Source organism: Asparagus officinalis, chromosome 5, assembly GCF_001876935.1.
Source record: "Asparagus officinalis chromosome 5, Aspof.V1, whole genome shotgun sequence".
Classification (NCBI taxonomy): domain Eukaryota; kingdom Viridiplantae; phylum Streptophyta; class Magnoliopsida; order Asparagales; family Asparagaceae; genus Asparagus; species Asparagus officinalis.
The window spans coordinates 31,209,844-31,221,849 of NC_033798.1; the positions used below are offsets into that span (position 1 = coordinate 31,209,844).

At 34.4% G+C, this 12,006-nt stretch overlaps 2 protein-coding genes across 2 annotated transcripts in view; both read left to right on the top strand.

The window, feature by feature from the left end:
* Positions 276 to 1,223, top strand: LOC109841676. The gene is made up of 2 exons (XM_020410625.1): positions 276 to 747; positions 844 to 1,223. The coding sequence occupies exons 1-2, from the start codon at positions 276 to 278 to the stop codon at positions 1,221 to 1,223; spliced, it is 852 nt and encodes a 283-aa protein (XP_020266214.1).
* Positions 8,099 to 12,006, top strand: part of LOC109842758 (WD repeat and HMG-box DNA-binding protein 1) — a 6,506-nt gene continuing 2,598 nt past the window's right edge. Inside the window, exons 1-5 of the mRNA XM_020411637.1 lie at positions 8,099 to 8,489; positions 9,131 to 10,236; positions 10,355 to 10,531; positions 10,623 to 10,736; positions 11,417 to 11,521. Coding sequence (XP_020267226.1) covers positions 8,216 to 8,489; positions 9,131 to 10,236; positions 10,355 to 10,531; positions 10,623 to 10,736; positions 11,417 to 11,521 — 1,776 coding nt within the window. The 5' untranslated portion in view covers positions 8,099 to 8,215. The remainder of the gene's footprint in view (positions 8,490 to 9,130; positions 10,237 to 10,354; positions 10,532 to 10,622; positions 10,737 to 11,416; positions 11,522 to 12,006) is intronic.

Sequence of the window (12,006 nt, forward strand, 5' to 3'; positions counted from 1 at the left end):
ACACATTGTTCAATGTATACAGCTAAGCAAAGTTTTATAAATAGCATACTAGATTAGGTACATCCACACAATTACTCGTTGTTGTGTTAAAATTATTATTCTCCATTTCTACATACTTCAGTCATTCTTTTCTTACTTCAAAAATAAATTTTGATACTGGAGGTCCATCATATTTATCATCATCTTCATCTTGGGATGATGATAATTTTCTGTCCAATATCATTGCAGAGATTGATGAAACCGAAGAAGTAATTTGTGAGTACATCAACAACAACATGATCCTCGTTAACAATTTACATCAACAAAACTACCAACTGATCCATGGTGGCTCGATTCTCGGTCATGCAGTGATCAATCGCGATCGAGAAACTGCGCATCAGAATTTGGTCATAGATTACTTTGCCGATAATCCACGTTTTGGAGAAGATATGTTTCGTCGTCGATATCGGATGTCAAGAAGTTTGTTCCTTCGTATTGTTGATGCAGTGAAAGATCATGACTATTACTTCCAACAACGAAGTGATGGACTTGGTAGAATGGGATTATCACCGTTACAGAAAGTAACAGCTGTTTTTCGCATGTTGGCATACGGTCTACCAGCTGATGCTACGGACGGATACGTTAAAATAGGTGAGTCAACAGCAATTGAAAGTATGACAAAATTTTATCGTGCTATGGTGGAAATATTCGCAGAGCGGTATCTACAAACACCTAACGCTAACGATATTGCTAGGCTACTCTATATTGGTAAAAAACGTGGTTTTCCAGGAATGTTAGGAAGTCTTGATTGTATGCATTGGAAATGGAAAAATTGTCCAACGGCATGATCTAGGCAATACGCAGGACGTGGTGGGTCACCAACTATTTTCCTTGAAGCTGTGGCAGATTATGATCTTTGGATATGGCACATATATTTCGGTATGCCAGGCATCAATAATGATATCAATATGCTGAAGTCATCTAATCTTTTCTCTAATCTAGCTCAAGGTATTGCTCCTCCCGCTCACTATGTTATTCAAGGAAAAGAGTATAATATGTGTTATTATTTAGCTGATGGTATATATCCTAAATGGGCTACTATTGTACAAACAATCCAACAGCCACAAGGTAGGAAGAAAAAATATTTTGCCATGAAACAGGAAGCATGTAGAAAAGATGTAGAACATGCGTTCGGAGTCCTCCAATCACGATTTGTAATTGTGGCAGGATCAGCACGTTTTTGAAAAAAACATGTATTACATGACATAATGACTGCATGCATTATTATGCACAATATGATAATCGAGGATGAACGTGATATTTATGCACCAATTCAAGAAGTGAGGGAAGCACCAACATCAGAAGTTGATATTGTAGCAGATGAAACTACAAGATTTACTCAATTTATTACACGTTACAGACAAATCAAGGATAAAGATGCCCATATTGCGCTTCGTAATGCATTGATAAATCATTTATGGGAGGAATACACTATTTCAGATAGTTAAGTGCATATTAAATTTGTAATTTTTACATTGTTGTTAATGTTTAATTATTTTCTTGTATTTTATTTTCTATTGTGTTCTTAAATGTAATGTTTTGGTAATATCAATAATAAAAATATAATATTTTAGCAATCAAGTTATTTTAATTAATAAAATAATATTTTATTGTTTTATTAGTTTAATTTTTTAAATTAATAAATCATTTTGTTTGAAAAATATGTGGAAAAAATAAAATTTGATATGTGGGGTTAATTGTTGAAATAGTTAAAAGTATAGGGAATAAAAAATAATTATATAAAAGTAGATAAAAAAGAATATATTGAGAATATTCTTTTTTGGTACAAAAAATGGTGCAATGGGTTGGAGATGAATTACTGTTAGATGTGACTTTTGCACCATTTTGGTGCAAAATTTACACCATTTTGGTGCGATGAGTTGGAGATGCCCTTAGAAGCTAAAGCTTGTAAGTGGTAATTTTCATTATTTTCCTTATTTTAGTGCTACTTTTGATAGGTTAGCTTTGTGGACTTGACCACGCCATAGCGTCAAATCTTGCATTATTTTGCATTTATTATTTAGATTAGTTGATTCAGTCGTTGAGCAGGTTCATGTTTCGCATCAAGTCTTGTCCCGCTAAAATTTTAAGTAGCATAAACATGTCAGAAATATGGGTTCACAATTCTTAGCAAAGTGCAATGCTACTAATTAAAATGTTTGAAATTCTAGGTTGGTCAACAACGTTTGTTTTAGGCCTCATGTAATTTGACACCGTGGACATGCTTGTGAAGCTCTTCTAATTGGATTTATTATGTGGTATATTTTCTTCCAAAAAATGTTAGTCCCACATCCTCACTTTTATAAACAGTAGTCATGATAACAAAGGATAAAGATGCACATAGGTGTCTTAGCCACATTCATCCTAGTTGTTTATTCATATAAGGGGTTGTTTGGTTGGCTGAGAAACTAAACAAAGGAAATCAAAACATCCAACACACCCATGTGAAAGTGTTTGATTTTCTTTTCCTGTGTTTGGTTGAGAGAAGAAAAAAAGATGTTGTGTATGTAGGACCACGACCCATCCACTAGTAAGATAATAGTGGCATGGGTCCCAAATTTAAGGAAACCAATTTCATCCTAAAAAGTCATGAAATAGATTTGAAAAGATGAAAATAGGTCTCACAACCTATTTCCCATGAATAATCTCCCAAACTTGGGTTTCTAGAAAATAAACCAAACAGCCTCTAAAAGAATGTCCATTCACTAGCAATTCCTGTAGGATTGATGACGTGATGTTGGCTTTGGTGGAAGACTGCCAAACTCAGAAGAGAGTTGTATGATGATTTGATGAGTGGCCAATAGCAAATCCAGAATATGCGATTAATTCACTTCTATGTGATACTGATGTGCTTGTTATGTTTAGCTTTTTCTCATATCATGAGTTCAATGTTCATGAACTTTTGTTAGATATTTTGTTAAGAAAAGACAATTTTGCCTTCATGAATAGTAATAAAATTTTATAATTAAAACATGTTTTAATTAGCAATTAAAAATATGTGTAACGACTATATAATTATGGGGAACGTTACAAAATTTATGACGAACGTTACGGAATTAATTACGGGTTTTGTAACGTCTTTTCCAACCCTATATATATATCCGTATGTAGAGCTCAAAATGATAAGAAAAAATATACAATAAATTTCTCTTGTTTTTCTTCTCTCCCCTACATATTATTTTCATCTACATCTTAGTTTTATTTTATGGGCAACTTCCTTCATCTGAGCTGAAGCTCTGCACTCTCGCCCCAGTGCAGAGGCCGGCCGTTTTCGGGGGCTTTTACCGCTAGGGGGGAACCATCTACGTCAGGACGATAGGCGGGTTTTCAATCTTCTAGGGCAGTGAATTCACGACTGCTCCCGTCAGGCCTGATTTTCTTATTTCTTACTTATTTAATTCGGATTTAATTTATATGCTATAACCTTTGTTTTTATAAAATTTCCAACAATCTAGAAGATTGATAATTCATAGTTGTTAATTTTTTTAAAACCAAAAATAAATAAATGTAAAAAATCACTGTTCATCAAATAGTTTACTGTTCACCCGAAAATTTACTGTTCATAAACATCGTGGTAATTTTGTATTTACTGTTTATTTAAAAAATTACTGCTTAAAAAAAATTATTGCTAATTGCTTGATTATCTATTAATTGTTTAAAAAAATCAGTTTTGGTACTGTTCACTCAGAAAAATACAGTAACTGTTTAAAAAAAATATATTTAACTGTTACTATTCATCCTAAATAAATTAAATTTTGTAATTAGTTGCTTTAATTACTGTTAATTATTTTTTAAAAAAAATTGTTACTGTTCACAAAAATGTAACTGTTACTGTTCATTTATTTTGAAAACGCTACTGTTTATTTTATTTAAAAAGTTACTGTTCATGTAAACAGTTTTGGTTATTTTTTTTAATAAAAAAATTAATAATTAAAAAATTGTAGCTAAATATTTCTGTTAGTTTAATTTAACAGTTAATTACATTTATCTTATAGTTGTTTTATAATCAATAATTATTGCAAGTTACGAATATCAAAGAACCTTTATTGGTTTCTAGAAGCCTAGTTTATATTTGTTAGAATCATCTAAAACCTACCCTTATCCCCTTATGCTAGCTAGTGAATATGCTCGCATTTGAAACATGCTATAAATTTGCAGCAATTCACATTTTTATTCTTGAAAATTTCATATGCATGGTTTTGACAAGAATAAAGAGAACAAACTCTGGATGCATAGATGCTTTGAAATATCTGGATTTGTTCATGGTTTAATACTTTTATTTCTTTAAGCTATCAATAATATGGTGTCTCCTATTAATAATTCCATACTTTAGTGTATTTATGCATCTAATAAGCTTAGTACATAATGTGGTAAAAGTGAATGCAAATTTGTTCAGCAACTTCTGTGGCAGTTGTCTGCAGCAGATGGGTTTTTACTCTCAAGACATAAAAATCATGAGGTTCGAACATCAATAGGTAAACCCCTCCTCGGCCTTATCCAACATATGTTTGCAGTATAATTGCTAGGCAATTTAAATGGTTGCAGGAAATAATTTAAAGTTTCTATATACTGTTAAGGAACAAAAACTCATTGAGTGAACCGATTCAAGTTTTCTTGGATTAGTTGGTGTCTAAGGCAAGGTTTAAGGGTTGCGTAACGCGCTCTGCAAGGAACGAGGTACTTAATTGATCTTTGATCAACCTCTATTACTATCCTTACCTGGCTAACTACCCGGGTAAAACTTTAATCTTTTCACTTTAGGAGTTTTTGATTTGGAATAAGAGAACCGGAATTATGAGAATAATTCATATGCATTTATTTAATTATGCTTCTTGTATCATATATTGCCTAATGATAAATGATCAATATATGAGCGAACCAAATCAAAGAGGTGCATTTTTAAAAATTCTATTTTATATGGTGGATTATACTTCAAATCTTCAAATGTAAAGTTCATCTCTTTTATTGCGTTATGATGGATATTGCAATAAATGTTCATATGTCCTTTTAGATAACTTGCATTTGTTACATGATTAATTACAAGGTTTTATGCAATAATGCACTTGTAAAATTTAAAGCACGTATGTACAAATATTATTATTATTATTATTTGTATAAGAGGAGGTACTAGAAAATGACAACATAAATTTGGAAGATCTCTTTTGTAGACAACCAATTTAAATTTGGAAGGTCTCATTTGTAGACAACCAATTTAAATTTGGAATGTCTCATTTGTAGGCAACCAATTTAAATTTGGAAGGTCTCATTTGTAGGCAACCGATTTAAATTTGGATGGTCTCCTTTGTAGGCAACCAATTTGTAACCTCTTATAATAGAAGAATTTTTAAAAATTTTATGCATATGAATTATGAAGTATGAAATATATTGTTCTCTTGAATGCTCTGCATGTATCTATTATTAATTTCATTCATGTATGTGCATATGCATAACTGCAGAATTTTAGTTCTACATTAGTTTGAAATGTTCAGATATTAAGGTCAAATCTTAATCTGCACAAACACTATGTGTTTACAACTTCAGACATAGACTATGATCTTTTATGATCATAGACCATGACCTAATGTCAATTTCAAACAATATGATGGACTAATTACAAAATAAGAACTTGATAAATAAATACAACGCCTGCTAGGCAAAGTTGTGATTCTAGACTTTGTAAAGTCTGTGAAAAGAATCTTGCTGACCTTTTGACAAAGGGTCTATCCAGGAGTATGGTTATGGATTCATCGAGGGAGATGGGGTTAAGCCCATAGATGAGGTCACTGACAGCGGCAACCCAACCCTTATTTGGAGACGTAGTCCCAATGTTGGTTCAATGTGGTAGAAACAAGCTGGACTAGTGACACTCGTGTGGAGCATCGACCCAGATATATTCATATATCACTATGTAGCTTGTGCTACTACCCCTTCTCTATGATGACGATGCTCTTATGATACAGCTGGCTAGGCTGAGTTTTACTCTTAATAAGTCCAACGCGTGTATTGTGGGGGGTATTAAATAAACAGCTGTAGTACCCTTTGAGGACTTACCTACATGAGAGGAACCGTGATGGCCGCAGTTAGAAGGGGCTGGGCTAACCCCTAGAAACTCTCATGAGTCGGTTTATTATGAGCATGGCCTTTAACGCTCAACCTTTATTGATTTCTGAGTCTTCAGTCAATATTGCCTTTTGGGGGGGACTGTTAGATATTTTGTTAAGAAAAGACAATTTTGCCTTCATGAATAGTAATAAAATTTTATAATAAAACATGTTTTAATTAGCAATTAAAAATATGTGTAACGGCTATATAATTATGGGGAACGTTACAAAATTTATGACGAACGTTACGGAATTAATTACGGGTTTTGTAACGTCTTTTCCAACCCTATATATATATCCGTATGTTGAGCTCAAAATGATAAGAAAAAATATACAACAAATTTCTCTTGTTTTTCTTCTCTCCCCTACATATTATTTTCATCTACATCTTAGTTTTATTTTATGGGTAACTTCCTTCATCTGAGCTGAAGCTCTGCACTCTCGCCCGAGTGCAGAGGCCGGCCGTTTCCGGGGGCTTTTACCGCTAGGGGGGAACCATCTGCGTCAGGACGATAGGCGGGTTCTCAATCTTCTAGGGCAGTGAATTCACGACTGCTCCCGTCAGGCCTGATTTTCTTATTTCTTACTTATTTAATTCGGATTTAATTTATATGCTATAACCTTTGTTTTTATAAATTTTCCAACAACTTTGACATTCTCATTCATGTACATGGGTCTATCATAGTTAAACTTGTATTCCTTCCGTATCGTTGTCGTCATAGAAAGACTTACTTTCATGCTAAGCCCAAGTTATATCAGAAATTTCAATTTGTCTTTACATGATGCATTGGACATTTGAAACTAGCTACTTCTAAAAGGTGTAGTTAATTTATCTCATAAAAAAATGTAGGCAAAGTCAAACTTTTTGGATGTTGTAGAATCTCAACAATTTGCTAAACTATAAGCGAAAAAACGTGAAAATTTGTCTTGGAAGTAATGGCATGTTAGAGAAAAAGAATATATAAGTGGCTAAATATAATTTTTGTTGCATTTTTCTTAAGATTTAATTTTTTTTGTAATCACTTGCTTGCTATGATCTGTGACTCTTTCTTTACACTTCTATAAAAGCCCGTTCCTCGAAGGTCGAGAGAATAAAGGAAGTATATGGCAGATAGAGGGGTACAAGTAAATGATGTATTTGGGCACACCATTTTTGTGAATATTGGGCTATTTGGATTTGGATATTAAGCATGTAAAATATTTTATTTTAGTTATGCTACGTAAATAATTGAAGAAGTGATGTTAAGTTTTTGGTTTTGGTGCTATTGCATCTGTGAAATATTTAGTTATTGTAATGTCATATTTTTTTGGCTTCTATTTTTGTTCATTGAAAAATAGACAGGTGATTGCTCTCTGATAGTTACTGTGTAATCATCCTCAATAGTATAATTAAACACATTCTATTTTTGTTCATTGAAACATATACATGTGATTGCGTTCTGATAGTTACTGTGTAATCATCCTCAATATTATAATTAGACACATTAAGCTAGGTCCTCTTGTTATATTTTTAGCATAGTTAATTTCATTTATTGTTTTCTTGTTTATAATTGGGTTATATAAAAAATTTATTCTCTAATTTTAGAAATAAGAGGTGAAAAAATAATAGAGGATAGAATTTATAATCCCAATTGTAGCAACCAAATGTGGGATTGGGATTTTGAGAATCAAAATCCCAAGGACTTTGAACGTGTGACAAATATACTAGGATTTCTAATCCTAGTCTCATCTAATCCCAATTCCAACATAAGTCTTAGTCCCGGTCTCATCCTAAACCAAACGCTACCTTAGCATTTTTCTTATATAAGACTTGGAATAGTTTCAAAAATATAAAAGGAAAGGGATAAAACATCATCGCATCCAAATACTAATCATACAATTATACAATGTACGAGACGCACACCAGAAGATATGATGCCGTAGCCCGCGAAAGCGCAAAAGAGAGCGAAAAAATCCAACCCATTTCCCGCCAAAATGCAGATCCCTAAATCTCAAACCCTAATAACTCGAAACCCTAACCTTCAAAATTAACTGAAACAAAGAGAAAGAAGAAGCAAAACTTCAAGAATTAAATAATGAAGGGGCGATCACTGAAGCTTCGAGAAGCTCACAAGACCAACGGCATCGCCTCGGTCTGCTCGATCCTTTGGTCCGGCGACGGCCACCGCCTGATCACCCGCCGCCGCGTCCGATCCGTCCATCTCATCCACGATCAATCGCAGCCGTCGAAGGCCGCCACCTCCCTCCGCTATCACAAGGATGGGGTCACCGCCCTCGCTCTTAGCCCTAATTCTACTTCTCTCGCTTCTGGATCCATCGATCACTCTGTCAAGCTCTACACTTTTCCAGGTAATTTTTTATTACATCAAATCTGTTGTAGCTCTGAGATTATGGTCACAAATCCTTAATTTTTACTCAATATGCCTCAAAAATTGTTTTTTTTGTCCGTTCAGAAAAATGTTTAATCAAGGGTAATAACTTAGCTGGTTGTGGATCAATCCTTAAAAATTTCTCATTTTCGATTATTTTTATTTGCTTTTGCTTGACATTACCCCCTTAAATACCAGATATTTTGAAATTAGCTCCTCAAATCATTGAAATTGCTACTATGACCACCTATTCTTGTATCTCACTACTGCTACTCTTGATTTGAGGGGTTAATTTGAAATAATTTGTAAGAATTTGGGGACATGATAGCAATTTCACTGATTTGAGGCCTAATGTTGTAACAGCTTATTAGAATCAGGGACCTAATAGTAACAATTCTGAAACAACTTAATAGGGTTGGGGAAACCTAATAGCGATTTCAACTATTTGAGTAACTAATTTGAAAACAGTAAAGGTTAATGGATTAATACCAAAATATCTAGAGGACTAATATCGAAAAATTCTTTTAACTAAAAGTTCACATTTACTGGTAATTGACTGTTTTTTTAAATAATGTTCACAGTCCGAAGTTTTAATTTTTTTTGAACTGCTTCATATGTCAGATGGAGAGTTTCAGAGCAATGTAACAAGATTCACTTTGCCGATACGATGCCTTGCCTTTAATAAATCTGGTAGCTTATTAGCTGCTGCTGGTGACGATGATGGCATCAAGTTGATTGCTACAGTAGATAGTTCAATCTCTAGGGTCCTCAAGGGCCATAAAGGGTCTGTAACTTGTCTAGCTTTCGATCCAAAAAACCAGTATTTAGCATCCGTTGATGGTTTCGGCACTGTAATATTTTGGGAACTCTCAAGTGGAAGACAAATTCATACCTTGAGAGGTGTAGCCCCAAATTGTGAAGCAGATGACTCCCTCCTAAATCTTCTTAGTTGGAGCCCTGATGGAGAAACTCTGGCTGTTCCTGGTTTGAGAAATGAGGTGGTGATGTACGATAGAGACACAGCCGAGAAGTTGTTTACACTGAAGGGAGATCATGAGAAAACTGTATGTTTTCTTTCTTGGTCGCCCAATGGGAAGTATATGGCTACTTCTGGTCTAGATAAACAAGTTTTGATCTGGGATATTGATCAGAGGCAGGATATTGACAGACAGAAGTTTGATGATAGGATATGTTGCTTAGCTTGGAAACCAAATGGGAATTCTTTGGCGGTTATTGATACCATGGGCAAATTTAGTTTGTGGGAGTCTCCAGTTCCGACGTGTATGAAATCTCCTACAGATGGTACCCCTAGCCTGAATGAGAATGGATTTATCTTATTTGATGATGATGAAGATGATCATGATGCTCATAAGTCTGACAGTTTGGATGATGATATAGAAGATGGTCATGGTGAATCTTTTCTGAGTAGCCGGAAAAGATTTAGGAAGCAGTCCCATTTAGATGAAAACACTGATGATAATAGTGATGGAGAAGAGGGATTACTTCGTCAGATTGAATCACGTAAAAGAAGCTCTACTAAGCGAAAGGAGAATGTTGGCATTGGAACAGAACACTGTGTCACTTCAAGGAACTCTTCAAGTTCAAAAATGCAGGATGCTTTCCAATCGGGTGCAACTCCTGTGCAGGCTGGGAAACGGCGATTTCTTGCCTACAATATGCTTGGAAGTATAACAACAATTGAAAACGAGACATATTCCCATATAGAGGTGACTAAATAATATTGTTAGTTTGATTGTTTCGGGAGTTGTTTAATCAAATTTTCAGTTGGGACCTCCATAGTTTATTTTACATCATAATATTGAACTTTAATCTGTTTGTGGCCAGGTTGATTTTCATGATACTGGGAGAGGTCCTAGGGTTCCCTCAATGACTGATCATTTTGGCTTCACGATGGCTTCTCTAAATGAAAATGGGAGCATCTTTGCAAATCCATGCAAGGGAGAAAAGAACATGAGTACTCTGATGTATCGGCCTTTCGGTAGTTGGGCTAGTAATAGTGAGGTTATTTTTCTGCTAATTTCTGATCATGTTCATGCATTATTGGTTTTTTTTAAACTTTTTATTGTATTCTGATCATGAATTATTGCTTCAGTGGTCAATGCGGTTTGAAGCAGAGGAAGTGAAGGCTGTAGCCCTTGGTACTGGTTGGGTGGCTGCAGTTACAAATCTTAATTTTCTTCGCATCTTCACGGAGGGTGGGTTGCAGGTTAGTAATTTGAAGAACAAATTATTATGTTTGAATCTTCAGAGAGAAGTTCAACTATAACGCTTTTCTCCATTATGTGGATAGCCTTATGTGATGCCTATATTTATGATGGCAGGTTGTGGAAAAGAAAAGGCTTATGTAAATTGATAGTACTAGGAAATGTACAACTTTTGAATCTGATACTCAGCATTTGTGTCCAGTTTTCTATATCCATCTTAATCACCCACACTCTATCTTTGTCTATCCACACTCTGTATATTTATCTCTATCTGAACCAAAATAGAAAACATCTATATGGCTATCTTACAGGACATGGATATTGATATAGTCCATTTGCAACCTTAGCCCGTACTATTTCAATCTAATGTCAAGAAGTTGACATCATGATAGACTTTGCTGTTGCTATTGTAGCACTAAAACAAGCCTTTGGAATAGCATGTTTAAACTATTTCAAACTGTATTGACCATGGGAAATGGTAGATTTGACTATTTAAAAATGTATCCTTGACCTATCATTCAAGCATATCTATTTTTTACATGCTATTATGTAGTACAAGTATATGACAGTGTTTAGATGTATACTTATCAGCATATAGACTCAGTCCATGACATCACATCACTATAGATACGTATCACTTGGTGCTCCATTTTTGTCTAATTTCATCAAAATTTTATTGCAGAGGCATATTATCTCTCTTAATGGTCCAGTGGTAACAGCAGCAGGATACAAGGACGAAGTGGCTGTTGTTACTCATGTTTCAGACTGTCTTCCATCAGGAGATCAGGTTAGTTTTCAGCTACTGATAACTGACTAAAACAAAAATTACTATGTGCTGCTTGTTCTTTCATTATCCTTGACCACTCCCATCATGCCGATCCATGCCAGACATTATTCCGAAATACAGCATATGATAAATCTCCGTGTAGTTTTATATATACATGTTTTCTTTTCTGCATGTAGGCTTGCCTTTGCCACAGTAATGATAGAAGCAAGTAGCATCTCACGCTAAACTGATTAACTTAGTCATGGTGCATGCTCTGTGATTTGGTCATGACTTCCAATATGGATTTAGGAAGATCTATTAGTATTTTATTAGGCCTAGTTTTATGTCCACCTGTAAATCATGTCAGTTTCATTCATGATATGTCAAAAACGGGAGTAGTGGTCACTTCAAAAGAGTAATAATGGACTGCCCTTTCTTAATGGTGGCTTATGCCATGTAACTTCTGATTGCTTTTGTTTATAATGCAATCAGCAGAGGTAATTTAA

Excerpts from the sequence above, each read along its gene's own strand:
- LOC109841676 (XM_020410625.1), top strand. The coding sequence starts at position 276 with ATGATCCTCGTTAACAATTTACATCAACAAAACTACCAACTGATCCAT. Across the intron at positions 748-843 it reads TGCTAGGCTACTCTATATTG|GACGTGGTGGGTCACCAACT; the intron begins GTAAAAAACGTG and ends GGCAATACGCAG.